General features: G+C 43.5%; 1 protein-coding gene across 5 annotated transcripts in view; it reads left to right on the top strand.

The window, feature by feature from the left end:
• The window catches only part of Arfip1 (ARF interacting protein 1), a 64,543-nt gene that overhangs the window by 19,984 nt on the left and 25,686 nt on the right, over positions 1-18,873 (top strand). For 3 of the 5 annotated variants that reach the window (XM_075950575.1, XM_075950571.1, XM_075950572.1), the window contains exons 3-6: positions 7,117-7,225; positions 12,046-12,141; positions 13,356-13,468; positions 18,515-18,736. In XM_075950575.1, the coding sequence (XP_075806690.1) occupies positions 7,117-7,225; positions 12,046-12,141; positions 13,356-13,468; positions 18,515-18,736 (540 nt within the window). The remainder of the gene's footprint in view (positions 1-7,116; positions 7,226-12,045; positions 12,142-13,355; positions 13,469-18,514; positions 18,737-18,873) is intronic. The other 2 variants (XM_075950574.1, XM_075950573.1) reach the window with 1 other exon arrangement.

The raw sequence follows: 18,873 nt of genomic DNA, 5'->3' as shown, positions 1-18,873 counted from the left end.
GTGAAGCTTCTCACCAACTCCGTGGCAAAACAGTGTCCAAAACAAAAGTGCATAGTCTACACGTTCCATCTCTAAACCCTTTAGAAAGTTACAGAATTTCCATTTAAATTTAGGGGTTACAGTGTAGGGTCTTCAGAACTTAAATTCCAGAGTACTAGCTCGGTGGGGACTTCTTGGAGGTTGGCTCTCCCTGCTCTCCTTTGCAGCAGGCAGAGGACCCTGCATGCCCAGATGGAGTTGCTAGCGTCACGTAGCCACTCCGGAAGCCTGTGTGAGTGACTGTAACTGCAGTGAGGGGCAGGAACTCTTACTCAAGAATACTAGGTGTGCAATGGAGGTGTCAGCAAGTGTTTATGAATGAATGCGCACTTTTGTTGGAGCTGGCCTGGAAGCTAGGCTTCTAGACCTGAGTGTGGCGGGAGCGTGTGCTTCAGATGGACAGCATCGTGTGCTGCTTGTGCTGCGTGGGCTGTGTATGCCTGTGTTGTGCTGCGTGGGCTGTGTATGCCTGTGTTGTGCTGCGTGGGCTGTGTATGCCTGTGCTGCGTGGGCTGTGTATGCCTGTGTTGTGCTGCGTGGGCTGTGTATGCCTGTGCTGCGTGGGCTGTGTATGCCTGTGTTGTGCTGCGTGGGCTGTGTATGCCTGTGCTGCGTGGGCTGGGTATGCCTGTGTTGTGCTGCGTGGGCTGTGTATGCCTGTGCTGCGTGGGCTGGGTATGCCTGTGTTGTGCTGCGTGGGCTGTGTATGCCTGTGCTGCGTGGGCTGGGTATGCCTGTGTTGTGCTGCGTGGGCTGTGTATGCCTGTGCTGCGTGGGCTGGGTATGCCTGTGTTGTGCTGCGTGGGCTGTGTATGCCTGTGCTGCGTGGGCTGGGTATGCCTGTGCTGCGTGGGCTGTGTATGCCTGTGCTGCGTGGGCTGGGTATGCCTGTGTTGTGCTGCGTGGGCTGTGTATGCCTGTGTTGTGCTGCGTGGGCTGGGTATGCCTGTGCTGCGTGGGCTGTGTATGCCTGTGCTGCGTGGGCTGGGTATGCCTGTGTTGTGCTGCGTGGACTGTGTATGCCTGTGTTGTGCTGCGTGGGCTGTGTATGCCTGTGCTGCGTGGGCTGTGTATGCCTGTGTTGTGCTGCGTGGGCTGGGTATGCCTGTGCTGCGTGGGCTGTGTATGCCTGTGTTGCGTGGGCTGGGTATGCCTGTGTTGTGCTGCGTGGACTGTGTATGCCTGTGCTGCGTGGGCTGGGTATGCCTGTGCTGCGTGGGCTGGGTATGCCTGTGCTGTGTGGGCTGGGTATGCCTGTGTTGCTGTTTTTAGTAACATGTTGGAAAATGATAGACTTGGTCAAATAAGGCATGCTGATATGTGGTTGGAGGAAATATTGCCCGAGAAATTGCTTATCAAACTGAGAGTGGAAAGATAAGCCAGACAAATGGAGAAGGGGGAGAAGTATTCCACCAGCCGAGGGTCAGAAGGGGCATGAGGACCGCAGGATTGAGAGTCAGGGCATGAGGACCGCAGGATTGGCAGTTCACACGGCATAAAAGGTAGAGGGGGCCACAACAAAGTAAAAAACCGGTTACTTCAACCAGACTCCCATTTTAGAAATGCGTCTGAACTGAATGTGGTGGTGCTGAAAATACATATGAACCTTATTGAAGTTTTTTAAAGTGTCATATTGCTCATGAAAACATTTTAAGTGTATTAAATACTTCAGTATTGAGCTGTAGTTTCAGTAGAGTTGGAGCTTAAGCCATTTTAAGGCTTGAATTGAGTGCCAGCAACACGAAAGTGTGAAGTGGGGATTTAGTTCATCCATTCGGTTAAGAATGAGCTCATTTCTGAAAGAGACTTTGTAAGATACAGGAATACATGCAGTAGCATATATTCAACAAGTTACTAAGCTGTGCAGTACCTTACATTTGAGCACAAAAAAAAACCTGGCAAGTTATGTGAAGATGGTACTTTAGAAGATTCTGTGCACTCTGGACTATATTGTATTACTTTAGGAAGTTTAACACCCTCCATAGACAGGTTAACACACACAGACTTCTGAGTATTATCTCTCAAGTTATCCGTTCCTCTCTTCCATCCCGGATTGTTCTGTACCATCACGCTACTAGTTCCCTTTCAGGATTTTACACCACTCCAGTTCCGCTGCTGTGCTTTTTTTTCTGTAATGACAGAGCTTTGCGTCTTGTAGGATTGCTGCTGGTTGAGCCAAGGCACCTTGGCCACCATGAAGTACTAACATTGTCAGGCTGGAGGCCATCAGTAGTAAGGTAGATGGTGTTTCCATCACTTAGAAGTGTATATAATCAGAGACCGCTATCATGTCTGCTTAGTCCTGTACGACGTCACCTCATCCCCACACTCTACTGTACTATCTCTCCATAAGGATTTACACAGTGTTCTTCTTAAAAGAAAGTGATTCACGTGGCTAATCTTTCAGGTCAGTTTAGCTGTCCCAGTGTGCCTGTCTGCAATCTGTAGACCACTCCTGTTAGTTACTTCATTTAGGAGGAAAGCGTTTGTTTTGGCTCACAGTTTGTGGGTACCGTCTGTCCTCACAGAGAAGTCATGGCAGCAGAGTCTTGAGGCAGCTGCCTGCACTGCACTTACGGCCAGGAAGCCGGAAGCAATGGACGCTGGTGGTCAGCTCATTTCCCCTTTTTGTTCAGTGGAGACCCTAGGCACAGAATGATGCACCAGCCTTACCTGTGAGTCTTCACACCTCAGGAACAAATCTAGGAACCTCTGGAAGACATGCCCAGAGGTTTATTTCTATGGCAACTCTAAATCCTACCAAGGTGATAGTTCAGGTTAAGCACCAGTGACATTTGAATATGTTCAGATTTTTTTAAGTCCTCATATTTTTCCTAAGGCAAGCTTATCTTCACTGAAAGATGTGTGTCTAAAAAGTTGTTATGACTTATGCAAGGTGACAGCTATGGAAAAAAGGGAAACTGTGGAAATGGAGTGGATAAAGCAAGTGGCTTGTATCAAAATAAATAGGGATGTCGAAACAGAAATTATAATAAATAAAAAAGCAAGTTCTGAATCTTTAAATTTTAGTCCTATATTGTGTGGGTAAGGGAAAATATAAAGGATTTCTAGAACATGTAGGGGGTGTGGCTCAGGAGCAGAAGATCTGTGTCTCGCAGATGCAGGACCCTGGTTTCTGTCCCTGGTGCTGGGAGAGGAGGCTGGGAGGGGGAGGAAAGGCACTTACGTCCTTTTGTTTGTCACTGCCTGACCCCACATGTGCCTCAGAAGTGATTTTAACTGCAAATCTGGGGTGTAGGGAACCAGACGGAAGACCCATACTTTTCTCTTGCCACACGAGGTGTTTGTTGCTTTCTCTTTGGGAGAAGACGTCAGTTTGTGTCCATCAAACCGTTGTATTTGATGTGCAGCAGGTACGACACGGGGCAGGAGCTTGAGTCCCTTAGACTTGTGCAGAGTGGTACTCTTGGCAATATGTGGGCATCTTCAGAAGTCCTAGTGACTGCAGGACCACTTCATCTTCCAGTTCTGTTTGTTTCCACGTCTGCTTACGACAGCATCTCTGCCACTCTGAATTAAGTCACTTTTACTGAAATTCACGATCTGCCTACTGGCCTCAGCCTCTTCCTTTGTTTGCTCTCATTCATTCCTTGTTCTTAGTATGAAGCAAACTCTACCTTTAAAGACCGACTGGCCTATGTTTGTGTATTTATGGGCAGTTTCTGCTACATATAGTACCATCTTATGTTTTAAATGTGTACGTTCATTTATTATCTTATCTCTGAGATGCGTTCCTGCCACCCAGCTCCTGGACTCAAGTGTGCCCTGTTTCTGACTCCCAGGTAGCTGGGTTTCACAAGCATGTGCACCGCACCCCTCTTGAGGGTCACATTTTAGGACTTCAAGCTCAGACTTAGAAGCTCTTTGTAGGTGTCTTAGGTAGAGTCAGTGAATATTAGAAGTTAATTGTATGTTAGTTTTAAAGTATAGGCATGCCCTAATATAATTAAGATGGCATTGTTACGTGTATTACTTAACGATGGGTCAAGGATGAGTGCTTATAATTCCATGTTTGTGGAGATGATAAGGAGATACACTAATGATTTTGGTGTCTTCTCCTGTCTTTGTCATTTCTAAAGTAATAATCAGTCCTCCTAAATCATATGAAAATTTATATAATCTTCTATTGATCCCACTTCAAACACTCAACAGAGTTCTGTTTATAAATTAATAGGAGAGGGTATTGTTCTACGTGCTCTTTGTGTGTTGTCTGTGAGGTAAGCATTATTAACCCTCAGTTATCTCCATTTTATAATAAAGAAACTCAACAAGTTAGAGAAGCTGCCTGGGATCACGTGGTCATTACGTGGCTGAGCCAGGTTCCCCGCTCAGGATTGTCTGGGTGAACCTCAGAGCAAGTGTCGCAGCCATTCATCCAATTGATTATTGCTCTTGTTTTCTAAAGTAATGAACCCACTTGGAATCAGAACTGACTCTTTCCTGACAACCAAAGTGCTAAACAGTTTTGTTCCTTCTGCGGTCCCTGTGTTCTCAGTCTGGAGAGGTCACCTCGGCCTCCTCACTATAGTACTCTTCACACAGAAGTTGATGTCTTTGTTTCGGTCACTATTAGTAACAAATCACTTGAGACACACCCTGTTGTAATGCCAGTGAAGGCACTAGTGTGCTGAAATGCCTGGGCTGAGGACTGTTCCCAGGCGTGCTCCATCCACTTAATGTACTGAGAAAATCACTCAGTAACTGGTCTAGCTAGAAAGTTACGAGATTTAAGGTTGAATAAGTAGAACAGGGTTTTTCAAAACTAAGCAGAGATGCCTGAAAGTAAAACAGATAATCACTACAGTAGGGGAAGAGTTTAGGTTTATATACAGCTGCGGATGCCATAAAACCAGTAGGAGTCAATTAAGGAATATTTAGTCTTCTGTTCTTGAGGAAAATCTTAAAAATGAATTTTAGCTGGGTGGTAGTGGCATACACCATTAATCTCAACACTCAGGAGGCAGAGGCCAACCTGGTCTACAAAGCGAGTTCCAGGACAGCCAGGGCTATTACACAGAGAAGCCCTGTCTCAAAACAACAACAAAAAGAATTTTAATATTTCAGTTATTAAAATGGCTTAGCAGAATATAAAAGGATAATCATAAGCAGTATTAAAACAGGGATATCCCGAGGTGGGAATAGCATCAATTCTTGTGTGTTTAGTTACAAGCCATGTATGCTAAGCCAGATGTAGTGACATGGGTATTGTCCCAGCACTCCAGAAGTGAAGTAGAAGGGTTGCAGGTTCAAGGCCAGCATGAGGTAGAATAGCAAAGTCCTGTCTCTATAATAAAAGTAAATTTTAGATCTTGTATTTCTTTAAATGCTTAGGGTTACACGAAGGACGCCAGTGGCACAGCCATTCATCAGGTTTGTGCAGAGCAATCTCGAAGCAGAGAAAGGCATGGGTTCATGGTTAGTCTCCAGAGAAGACCTTCCTTAGAAGTCCACCCTCGGGAAATGTTTTCATTCTCAAAATAGATTTGGAGCAAATGCTTTTCCCCAGAAGTGTAAGGATGGTAAACTAGTCTTATTTATTACATTTTTTCCACTTTGTGTTTGTTGCCAGGTTCCACACTGATAACAATGGAAAGATTGGAGAAAATGAGCTGAGGGTTGCCAGTGCCTTGAGCAAGAAAAGCTTAGTGGGTACATTTAAGGGCTAGAGGAATCTCAAAGTTCAGAAAGTTCTTCAACAAGCGTTCAAAATGCTGTCTTCAAATCTCAAAGTTCAGAAAGTTCTTCAACAAGCGTTCAAAATGCTGTCTTCAAATCTCAAAGTTCAGAAAGTTCTTCAACAAGCGTTCAAAATGCTGTCTTCAAATCTCAAAGTTCAGAAAGTTCTTCAACAAGCGTTCAAAATGCTGTCTTCAAATCTCAAAGTTCAGAAAGTTCTTCAACAAGCGTTCAAAATGCTGTCTTCAAATGCTGTTGCTGTCACAGGTGTCGCTTAACCTGTGCTAAATGTTTTTATTCCAGCAGCAGCAGCAGCGTAGAGTTGCTGGGAGTCAGCTGTGTTGATACTGACATACCTTGCGCCTGTCTGTCTTACGGAAATGAGCTGTGTTGACACTGGCTTACCTTGCGCCTGTCTGTCTTATGGAAATGAGCTGTGTTGACACTGGCTTACCTCACTCCTGTCTTGTGTTGTGCTCGTGCCGGTGGTATATACCAGACACAGTTATTCCACTTATGATACTGAACATGAAGCAGAATTTCATCACACGTTTTACTTTTAATTAATCTTGAATTTCATCTTTTGGGGGAGGGGATTCTGCTTCTCAGACTTTAGTTTATGATTGGTCTTGACCTTAGCTTCTAACTTCTTTTGGGGGGGGGTTGAAAATAGAGTTTCTCTGTGTAACAACCTTGGCTGTCCTGGAGCTCTCTCTGTAGACCAGCCTGGCCTCAAACTCACAGAGATCCGCCTGTCTCTGCCTCCCGAGGGCTGGGATTAAAGGTGTGCACCACCACCCCGCAACTTCTAAGTCTTAAGCTGTCCTTACATGTGTCCCAAATTAATATTCTTCAAGTAGTTCTTTCACCACATCAACCTACTATTTCACCAATCACATCTACTATTTAACCCACTTCTAATTGGGATTAAACTTCCTATTTTGTCTGGCCTTTTCCTAATTCCTGCTCCCCATCTCTCAGTGGAGACTTTAACTGCATTGGCCCTGGATGCTTCCTTGCTGCCCTGCCTGCTTTGACAGTGATGTGATAATGACCGCCCAGAGTCTCCTGCCTCCTCTACAAGGGTCTTTGTTAGACTGAGATGCATTCTGCCTCACCCTTATTCCCATCTCTCCAAACTTTCCTGTCCTGATACCTTAACCTGATCCGTGTAAAGGTATGTTGTGTTTGGTATACATTGTACCACCTAATAGCAAATCTTGCTGTTTTTGATCATTACAGAATTCCATGTCAATCTAAGGATAATCTGTAGAAAGAGAAAAATATCATAAATTGTAGTTAAAGACACAATTCTGAAATGCTATGTGATATGAGCTCTTTTACCAAGCTCTTTTTTTCTTTTATTCAAATGTTATTAAGGATTTGAAGCGTTCATTACCATCTGGACTTGGACTCTCAGAAACTCAGATTACATCTCATGGCTTTGACAGCACCAAAGAGGGGATTAATGAAGCAGGCGCATCCCAAGGTAAGAACCACATATTGTAGAGATGGCTGAAGTGGAGGAAGGGAGGCTCAGAAAGTGCCAGTTCTGTTAAAGAAGACAAGAGCTGAGTTCTTTAATTCTGTGATGAAGAGTTGGGCGGTGGTGGTGTACGCCTTTATTCCCAGCACTCGGGAGGCAGAGGCAGGCAGATCTCTGTGCATTTTGAATCTAACCTGGTCTACAAAGTGAGTTTCAGGACAGCCAGGACTGTTACACAAAGAAACCCTGTCTCAAAAAAAAAAAAAATTCTGTGATGAAAAGTGATCATAAATATAATCATCTTTCTCTTCAATTTAAATAACTTAAGAATCATTTCCCCGGTCTTTATGTGAGTATGCCAGCATGTATAATTTTACATGTATAATTCCAGAATGCAGCCTGTGGCTCACACACTAGACACAGCCTACAGCTCACACACACTCCCCCTTCAGCCCCTTCAGCTTATGCTTAAGGAATACTTTTAATAATAATTTTAAAATATTGTTAAATCAAGCTGTAAATTTATTTTAAGAGATTAACTTAGATACTTTTAGCTTGTAACCACAGAAATTGTAACTGTATTGATTTATATAAATACAGATTATAGATTTCAAAAGAAATAGGAAATCGTGAGATCACCTTGACGTTCAGTCTCAGCCAGCACTCACACCACGGCTTACTACAGGGACAGCCACCAGTGCTCAGTAAGGCAACAGCTTCAAGGGTCTCCTAGTGCCGATGCCAGGGACTGTTAACTCTTTCATTGTGAGTTGTGGCAACAGCCTCCAAGTGTGGCTGCTGGGGGAAGCTCATTGAGCACTTTGTATACAGGGCTTTTGTTAGGACTCCACAACAGGCTTCCTGTGAGCACCCTCAATATTGTAGACCTCACATAAGTCTATAGACACTCAACCTTAACCGCACTGTTTGTGTGAACAGTTTCGGCCCTGGGCCCAAGCCTTCTCTGGAAGGAGCTTTTTAAAGTCATCTTCTCAACATCTGGACAAAGGCCAGTCTTGTAAACAGCCTTTTTAAGGACAGACAGTTAGACCTGCCCTGACTCTTTCCTGCACACAGTCTGAGAAGTATGTGAGTGTTCACATGAATATGCAAATATGTCTCTAATGCAAAGGGAAAATCTTTTGTTCTTGACTTGCCTGTAACCTTTTCATTGGTTTTTAGTGTAATCTTCCATTAATTCTTTGGCATTTCATACATGCATACAGTACGTTTTGATCATCTTCTCCCCTTACTCCTTATCCTCACTTGTCCAAACTTCCCCTCCTTTATAAAAACAGAAGCAAATGTGCTAGTCTTTCTTTTTCTTTCCCCTAGTTTTTGGTTTTTCAAGACCAGGCGAGATTTCTCTATGTAACTCTGGCTGTCCTGTCGTTCTGTTGACCAGGCTTGCCTCAAGCTCACAGAGATCCTCCTGCCTCTGCCTCCTGAGCTATGTCAGTATTTTAACAGTGTATATCTATAAAACTCTTGAAAACAAAAATCAAGACATGTTTATTAAAAAGTAGTTTGGGGCTAATGAAAATGCCTCCGCAGGTAAAGACACTTGCCACCAAGCCTGACACCCTAAGTACCTGTTTTTGAGACCCACATCATAGAACAAGAGAACTAACACCTGCAAACTGTCGTCTGAAAGGGTTGACTAAATGCCTAAAATTATGATTGCTTATTGACTTACTTTACATAATTTGACACCAGTTTTTGATCAATCGATACTTATTTTTGTGGTACTGGGAGTTGATCTCAGGACCCTGTACATACGAGTCAAGTGCTCTGCCATTAGGCTACATCCCAGCCCCAATTTCAAATGTTAATGTCAACATGGCGTCCTGGCTACATGGGTCGGATCTGTCGAGGAGAGACACTTTGGGGTGTGTCGTGGGTTAGCAGCGGCAGCAGGTGGATCAGCTCTGGTCGCTTTGCAGAAGCCTTTCTTTTAGCAAGTCAGTTTCTGTGCGCTAAGCCACCACTAAGCAGTTCTCGACCACATGGGACCTCCTGGTTTGCCAGGTTTGCCTGGAGACCACGCCGGGCAAAGGCTCCGTGAGTCCTTCAGGAAGAGCGACTCAGATAACAGCCCCTGACTGTTTACAGACGGCTACTGCAGCCTCACTCCGGACCCTGTCTCTGCCAGATACCTTGGCTCTGTTCAGTCTCATGACAAAACCGATGTGTTGTGTAGATAGTTTCATTATTTTTAATGAAATTATTTGTGTGACATTTGATTTAATCTTTTCCCCTGTAAGTAACAGGGTTGTAGAGTAATTGGCCTGAAATGGCCATTGTAATGTGCAATACACTAACATTAAAATGCCAGCCAGTTTCACTTGCTTGTAAATACTCTCTAATACTCAAATTGGAATGAGTATGTTTTGTGCTGATGGGAGTAGGTTCCTCTCTTTGAACTGAGTTTATAAAGCTTGTTTTAACCTACAATGCATTATTGAACAGATCAGTGTGTTCATGAGAGAATTCTGTGTACTTAACTAGTTCAGAAGAGAATTCTGTGTACTTAACTAGTTCAGAAGAGAATTCTGTGTACTTAACTAGTTCAGAAGAGAATTCTGTGTACTTAACTAGTTCAGAAGAGAATTCTGTGTACTTAACTAGTTCAGCACTTACTGAAGACACCGTTGTCTTAAGACGTGTGTAGGAATGAGCACTGGAATGAATGACATGAGTCTTAGGGGAAGCTTAGAGGTCATTGTTAGCTCTCTGGACACAAGGCTGACTAGTTATTACATAATTAATAATAAACTTTTCTACTTGTTGCTAAAGTTTAAAAATCATACCTGGCAGGATCAGTAACAACACGGTCAAAAGTAAACCCAAGCTCCTAAGAAGGACAAATGCTTGGTCCGAGTTGTTGTTGTTGTTGTTTAAATGAGAGTTGTAATCATTGCATCTGCCAGGATTTCTGTTGAGAGGAAATTGGCTAATTCCACCAAATCTAGTCAGTTAGCAAGATCTTTAGGTTTTGCTGTAGAATATCATTTTAAGGGGTATTGCTTTTGCTTATGCTCTGGAACATTTGTTTAATGATGCAAAGATGTGTTTGATTAAGAAAATTTCACCTGTGGTTGGGAGGCTGAGTCAGCAGTTAGCTGACTGGAAGTTGTAGGGAGGAGCCTGGGGGAGAAGGGTTTATTATGAGGGGTGAGAAAAGATTTCTCTGGAGATGGGGGGAGAAGGGCTAGGTGAGCTGCTTGCTACTCAGCCTCTCTGGGGAGCAGGATTCCACCTCTGCCTTTGAATCCTGAGCTCTTCAGAGGGACAGAGATCTAGATAAGTAGCTGTGAAAGAGTCTGTGTCCCAGGGAACAGACTTTCCTCGGGCTGCTTGCAGCTCCTGCAGTGCTGCTGGTTCTGCGGAGTTAAAATTGCTGACTAGGACAGCTGTAGCTTAAAAGGCAGCAACAAAGTTTTATGTTCTGTTTTTTCTTTTGGGAGAGAAGGTCTTACAGTCAGGTGTAGTTCAGCGTGGCCCAAAATGACAATCCTGCATCAGGCACCTCTCCTGGGTCCTAGGATTAGAGGTGTGTACCTCCATGTCCAGCCTTATGATTTTGGATTCTTAAGAGTATTTTGTGGGAATTAGTGAGCACCTTTGATAGGTAAGTTTAGTTGGGAGGGCTAATTAAGCCACAAATCTAAAGGCTTGCAGTTCTGAAAATATGGAAAACGGTAGGCACCTCTGAAGGCAAGGCAGACAACTGAAGTCCCACCCTGTTTGCCTTTAGTGTGGAAGCTGTATCACTTGCTACACACGTTATACACACGGCCTGTGTTGTATGAGCTGTAAGAACAGAACATCAGAGCTCTGTTCCCCAGGTCAGCAGACACGGAACTCTGGTCGTTGGTTCCTTGTGTTTACTGCTTCCTTATGATGGGAACCCTGTGCCTTAGACAATAGAGATGGTCTTTGTATAATGTGGCTCTTAGACTGGACAGCCTCTTGAAATGTCATGTGACTGAGTATTTAATTTGATACTGGAGATCCTGTTGTGTGGATTGTGAACTTCCCCATATGAAGCTGTTTGACCTCCTGAACCTCATTCTTTGTAAACTTTATTGCGACTGTTCAGACTAATTGATGTCTATCAGCCAATCTAGGTTTTGTTTGTTTGTTTGTTTGTTTGGTTTTGGTTTTTCGAGACAGCGTTTCTCTGTAGCTTTGGAGCCTGTCCTGGAACTAGCTCTTGTAGACCAGGCTGGCCTCGAACTCACAGAGATCCACCTGCCTCTGCCTCTCGAGTGCTGGGATTAAAAGCATGTGCCACCACTGTCCAGCTCAGCCAGTCTAGTTTTAAGTTTTGTAATTTAATAGCTTCAAAGAGACATACATCTCTACTTTAAACGATAGTGGTAGTCTCTTTAGATCTGACATATACTTGAATTCAATGTAAGCAGATTTTCATACTATTACAACTGAAGGCTGTCTTGTTTATGTGTATGGGATATGTACATTTCTTGCTAATTATATATAAAGTAGATATTGAGTTATTCCTGTTATGAATGAATTTGATATAAATTTTATCCAGAAAACCTGGGAAGATTGTAATTGAAATAATATATTATTATAGGCTTTGAAATATTCCCGACTAGAGCTGGAGAGAAGGCTCTGTGAGAGCACTTGCTTTGCGAACATGAAGCATCTTTTCCCACAGGAGAGCAGGCATATTAATTGTAATCTTAACCGCAGTGTTCGACCGTGTTAAAGGAATTGTCAGTTGATCTCTGTGTCAGCAGATGTCTCACATGTGCAGGAGGAAGCGGATTTTACAGTTTAATGTCTGCCCTTTCCAGGTTCCTCAGCGCCACCTTTGCCGTCCGTTCTGTCTCCCAGCAGGGTTGCAGCTGGTCAGCTGGCTCAACAAGGAGGTGACCTAACTGTCTCTGCAGGTATTCACTGATCAGACTGAAGGGCCTCTCCTGCTGCAGCCAGCCTAACTCCGGTCATAATTGCTTGCTCTGTGTTTCTAGGCGTGCGCTCTTCTGGCTGTTATGGCTGTTGCTGCCGCTTTCTCTAACGATAACAGAAATCATTTTTCTAGCTGCCGCCTGTCTTTTCAAAGCAATTAGTTTGCATCTCAGACCTGAAATTTAATGATTTTTAAAGGTTAAAAAAATAAAATGTAATTTGTTTTAATTCATTCTCTCTTTTCTCTGGTTGGTATAGGTCCACTTACTTGATTCTAACCTCTCGGCTTCACAGCTCTGCCCTCTGCCAGCAGGAAGGGAACTTTGACAGTCATGTTATTGAGAGTGGGTCACGTGGGAAGGTTGTGTATTCTCGCCAGCCTCAGCATACAGATAGTTTGTGATTGCAACAAAATACTGAAAATAGGCTGGATTATTAGTACTTGCCTGTAATCTCAGCATTGGGAAGGTTGAGACTGAAGAGTTCAGGGCTAACCTGAGCCATATAAGGGGACACTTTCAAAATCAAAACATGAAAACCACACATATTTTTTTTGTATAGCATTAGCATTTTATCTTTGCATTGCTCTGATTCTTAGGTAAAGCTATACTAAAAGCAATCTGGCTATTGGAGGAAGTGGGAGAAGAAAATTTATACTCACCCTGATTCTTGGGGGAGGGAGGGTGTGCCTGCACATATATGTGCATGTGTAGTCCAAAGGTCAGCCGTGGTTGTCTTACACCATCACCCTTCAGTGTCTTTCGCTAAGCCTGAAGCTCATCACATCAGCCAGGCCGGCTGAGCCCCTCCCCACCATCTGTGCTAGGGTTACTGACCTGTACCACCACACCCAGCTGTGGTGCTAGGGATCTGAACGTGCGCCCGGGTCTGGTATAGAGGCCCTTTACAGAGTAAGCGTCCCACAGACCAGCCAGACATTCACTGTTTTTGTTTTTTAAGGTAAGTTTGGAGCAGAATTTGTTTCCTAAAGTTAGACAAACTACATGTTTGTTTAATGGACAGAAATATTTGTAAGTGATTAGGAAATTATCCTAACGTGGTTCTAGAGGCTCTCTACTCCTTCATGCAGTGGGAACCTTTGTGGTTTTTTTTTATGATTACGTAGTTCAGGTGAATGGCATCATGCCCTGAGTTTATCTGGATTTTGCTTTTGTCTTTTGTTATGATCATGCAGGTGGCCAGAGAACACACACAAAAGGTGGAGCAGTTATTCTAGCAGATGAAATTAAAAATCCTGCAATGGAAAAATTAGAACTTGTTAGAAAATGGAGTCTCAACACATACAAGGTTTGTAATTTTTAAATATTTCTACCCTAACTGTCTCCAAGACTTTTCATTTATATGTTATTCCCATTATCATATTTATCATTCTTATACAAACATGAAAATACCATCAAAAATGGACATGCAATTTGGAAATAAAACATTGGCTCCATTATTTGTCTTTATATATAATTTAAAGTTTAATATACAAAAGATTAAAAAAGACTTACTAAAACACTTAACTCTGACAAATAATACACATATATAAAACAAATAAACATGCATGCATGCCTGTAATTCTAGCACTTAGGGGGCCAAAGCCCAAGGAGGATTGTTCTGCCTTCCAGGCCAGTCAGGGCTGCATCTGGAGACTGCCTCAACACACACACAAGTCTCAGAATACCTTTAGCTGTAGAGCTACTGTAGATGTGCTCATCCATTCTCCTTTTCTGGGACCAAGGGATCCTTTGAGTTCAGCATCCTGAGCTACCTGGACTATAGGCTCATGCCCCTGAGTGTGGCCTCATCGTGATATTGTATAGTACACTCGTTCTTCAAAGTGGGAAACTCTGTGATCTTGTAATAATAATTCGTAACTGTACAGACAGCACCAGGTTATAAATTCAGCATAGCTGTTCCCCTAATGAACTCAGTAAAACAAGCTGGTTTTTACATCTACAGCACAAACCATCCAAGCCACAAATCCACTTAGTACTTTTGATCAGATGCTGCAAGTCATGGAATCCTCCAGATGAAAAGCCCGACAGCTCAGGCTATAAGTCTGTGATTGGCAGCTCAAAACTGTCTACATTTTACATACAGCAGTTTTCTCTTACGTGTCAGGACTAAAGCAGAGTGAAATTATTCTTTAAATTAATAGATTTAAAATACAACCTGAAACCCTCTATAAAAATACCGCCTTTCTTGCCATACAGGGGGTTGAACTTGTGTGGGTGCTAGGCCAGCATCCTGTAACAAGTTGTCTTAATTTTATTTAGATTTATTTTTTTTGTGTGTGTGTGTGAGTGTTTTGCCTGTGTGTAAATATGTGTGCCATGTGCCTGTCAGGAGAGGGCACCAGACCTACTGGGACTGGAGGTGTGGATGCTGGGAACTGAACCCGGGTTCTGCAAGAGCAGCAAGTGTTCTTAACTACCGAACCATCTCTCCAGCCCCCCGAGTTTTCTTAATAAGATAACAGTGCTTTGAAATCTGCTACGTGAATCTTTCCTAAAGCTGTTTAGTTCATGTCATCACACGGCCTGAGAAATACTGGCAGTACTCTGCCAAAAGGAATTCCTACATTCACCGTCCTCACGGAGGGCATTCCGCGTAAGTCCTCGCCCCTCTGTTCTCAGGGGTAGGGATATATGATGCTTGCCTTTATGTTCTTTCAGTAGAACTACTGATTAAGTGGAAATCCCCATCCCTTCCTCTTGTTGGTCCTACAGATCTAGTCAGTCATTGGATCCTATGGGATTCTCCCTTTGTTTTCTTTCCTTCTGTCCCAGCTTTCAGTCCCGGTTCATATCTTTAGTATGCTCTCACTGTGATTACAATTACCAGCCAGTCCTCTTGTGGTGTGGTCATTGTTACTTTAAACCTGGTCAGCAGATCCCGTTGTCTTCAGAACACCATGACCCTCAGCAGCCTTACCTGCTCTATCAGTTACTGCTTTTGTCTACAGATCTCGTCCACACCACTTTACCCAGGAATCCCCTGAGGTAATCCTGTAGCTGCAGGAGGGTGATTCGCCAGCTGCTTAGGATTCCAGTCCTTTTGTCTACAGATCTCATCCATACCACATTACCCAGGAATCCCCTGATGTAATCCTGAAGCTGCAGGAGGGCGATTCGCCAGCTGCTTGGGATTCCCTCATACCTCACAAAAAACTCTATTATAGATTAGGAAAAGAAACAAAAGCAGACTAATAAAAAGAAATAAATAAAACAGGGTATTAACCTATTTTTAAAGATATTAACCTTTATTTATTAACCTAATATTCAACTATTTCTTCAAATGAAAGTAAGGAAATTAATTTGAGAAGGTGGATTCAAGACCTGAACTGGAAGTTCCTTCTGGTGTGTGTTTGTCTTAGTCCGTCTGTCCATCCTCCTGCCTTCCCGTCTCTTTGAGGCAGTGTTGCTCTTTGCCCTGTTTGACCCCCTTCCCCCATGAGCAGTCTCAGTTTCAAGCTCTCATAGTTGATATCTCTCCTAAATATGAAATGTTGCAAGGAGCCCCTTGTTCGTCCCGGCCTCTTAGCCCCGAAAAAAATCACACAGAAACTGTATTAATTAAATCACTGTTTGGCCCATTAGCTCTAGCTTCTTATTGGCTAACTCTTACATATTAATTTAACCCATTTCTATTAATCTGTGCTCACCAACAACAAGGTCGTGGCCAACCAGCAAAGTTTCAGCCTGTCTGTCTCTGGCAGAGGCTTCATGGCTTCTCCCTGACTCCGCCCTTCTTTCTCCCAGCATTCAGCCTAGCTTTCCCTGCCTACCTAATTTCTGCCTTGCATTTTCTGTCTAAAGCATTTTCTGTATTCATTAATGGTAATCACAGCACACAGAGAGGACTCCCACATCAACGAAATACTTTTTTAAAGTCATTCTTTAAATTCTGAAGCAGTTTCCATTAGCATTCTCCTTATCAAATCTTGCCTCTCAGCAGATTTCCGTGTCTGGGCTGCAGTGGAAGGCAGGATGCTTTGACTGGCAAATAGTGGAAGTCTCTAACAGGAAACTCCAGGAGCAAGGGCCATCCCTTTTGTCTTGTCACAGGCCCAGATAGCCATGTGATCAGTGTTTTCTCCTTAAAGTCAGTGTCTCCTGTTAAACTTTTCTACTTTTCTATTTTGACTTTCGTCTTCTAGAATAGTTTTATTTATTTAGAGGGACTGTGTGTGTGTGTGTGTGTGTGTGTGTGTGTGTGTGTGTGTGTACACATGGGCTCATGCCATAGTGCACCTGTGGAGGTCAGAGGACAACTTGCTGGAGTTGGTTCTCTCGTTCCACCATGAGTGTCCTAGGGATCAGACTCAGATCGTCAGGCATGGCATTAAGTACCTTTTCTTGCTGTTAATTAATCCTGTTGCCTCATCCTTTGTCATGGCTCCAGGGATTTGACCTGATTAAGAGAATAAAGAAAAGACAAACGGACAGACACAGAACAGCTGGGATGGGGTGGACTGGGCTCTCTGATGAAGGACTTCAGTACCCCAGGAGCTTAGCATGTTTATTATATAGATTTGAGCAGGGAGGCTTGGTTAATGCGTGCAGATAAACAAGGAGGCAGGACTTATGGACCGAGGACACTGGTGTAGCTAGCTTAGCACAGTAGGAGCTGTCTTTGTAGGGGAACAGTTTTCAGACTGTGAGCATCCTGGATGGGAAATATGTGGTGGGCATTCTCTGCACACACTCAGATCCACACACAGACCAGAGGAAGGGTCTGCACACACTCAGATCCACACACACAGATCGGAGGAAGGGTCTGCACACACTCAGATCCACACACACAGACCAGAGGAAGGGTCTGCACACACTCAGATCCACACACAGAATGGAGGAAGGGTCTGCACACACTCAATTCACACACACAGACTGGAGGAAGGGTCTGCACACACTCAATTCACACACACAGACTGGAGGAAGGGTCTGCACACACTCAATTCACACACACAGACTGGAGGAAGGGTCTGTCATCCTCTAAGCCTCCCTCCTGGGAAAAGTCTTTGCCATTTCGCCTGGGTCTAAGCCTCTGGGGTCCTTGATGTGGCTGCACCCTTGTTCACTCAGGTCTTCCTCCACGCACCTCTTCCTGGAACTTTGGAAACTGTAATAAACATCATATTTAAAGGTTATATGATTTACTACCACCTTTTGTTGTTGCTACTGCTGCTGTCTGGGATGTTTCATTTGCTCTTTTGTGCTTTTTTTTTTTTTAAAGATAGGATCACAGGTGTCTTGAACTCCTGATCTGCAGGCTTTCCAGTGTGCCACCCCATCTGGCTTTTTATTACCTTTTAGGATGATTTTTTAAATTGTATTTGTATTTTTTAATTTAATCTCTTTTTAAATTATTTATTTATTTACTTATTTGATTTTTTTTTGAAACAGAGTTTCTGTGCATCTCTGGAACCTCTCTTGGAACTTGCTCTGTAGTCCAGGCTGACCTTGAACCCACAGAGATCCACCTGCCTCGGCCAAGTGCTGGGATTAAAGGCGTGCCAGCACCACTCAGTGATATTTTATATTTTTAATGATGAAGAATACATTGATACCTTACACAATTATTCTTTGAATGATGGAATACAATTTTTATTTTCTTAAAAAGGTATTATTAGAAAACTTCTTTTTGATTTTTCAAGACACGATTTCTGTCTAGCTTTGGGGCCTGTCCTGGAACTAGCTCTTGTAGACCAGGCTGGCCTCACAGAGATCCGCCTGTCTCTGCCTCCCCAGTCCTGGGATTAAAGGTGTGCGCCACCGCCACCCAGCAGAAAGCTTACTTTCTTATTCTCTGAAATTAGGTACATTCTTAAAAAGTGTTATGTTTCCAAGACAGAAGAGATCAACAGTTTTATACTATGCTGAACTTGGGGAATTTCTGCTCTCTCTTCCTTATTTTCTTCCTGTTTCTTTCCCCTCCCCATCTCTTTCCTTTTGTTCTCCCTTCCCAATCACATGCAAATTACTTAAAGGAGACGGAAAAGTAACCAGTAGGAGAGGGCCGTCTTGGCAGCCTGTTTTCCCTGTTTACAGTCCTGCTGTTCTGCAGAACTGCCAGTATCCCTGTGGCTTCCAGTGCTTTATCCAACAGCAGTAAACCCGAAAGTGATTGTGTGGACAGATTGGCTAGTTAGACTAGCTAGGAGTGTGTCAGAGCTTCCTTAGCTTAGTAGTAGTTTTAGGTAGGCCTGTGAATATCTTCCTAGGTCCTGGGAAGGGAGCAGTGTTCCGCCTGCTAACGGCCTATCAATGTGGTGTAGGACTTTGCATTGCTGCCGTATTTCACTCTCTCTTTTTCTCTTTCTAAACAAAGCATATCTTTTCATTTTAGTGCACCCGGCAAATCATCTCTGAGAAACTAGGCCGTGGCTCGAGGACGGTGGACCTTGAACTGGAAGCTCAGATCGATATATTAAGAGATAATAAGAAGAAGTATGAGAACATTCTGAAGCTGGCTCAGACGCTGGCGACACAGCTCTTCCAGATGGTGCACACCCAAAAGCAGCTTGGAGATGCCTTCGCTGACCTGAGTTTGAAGTCTCTAGAACTCCACGTAAGATTATTTAAAATAATTCTTAAGGATTGTGGGTGTAAGGGGGCTAGTAGAAGTATCCTGAGAGGTAATTTTTCCATTTGTGGTTTGCTAAACTCTTAGCAAAATTGGCATTGTTGTGTTTGTTGGGCTGGACA

This window comes from Microtus pennsylvanicus, chromosome 16, assembly GCF_037038515.1.
Source record: "Microtus pennsylvanicus isolate mMicPen1 chromosome 16, mMicPen1.hap1, whole genome shotgun sequence".
Taxonomy (NCBI): Eukaryota; Metazoa; Chordata; class Mammalia; order Rodentia; family Cricetidae; genus Microtus; species Microtus pennsylvanicus.
This window is presented reverse-complemented; position numbering and strand designations above follow the sequence as displayed.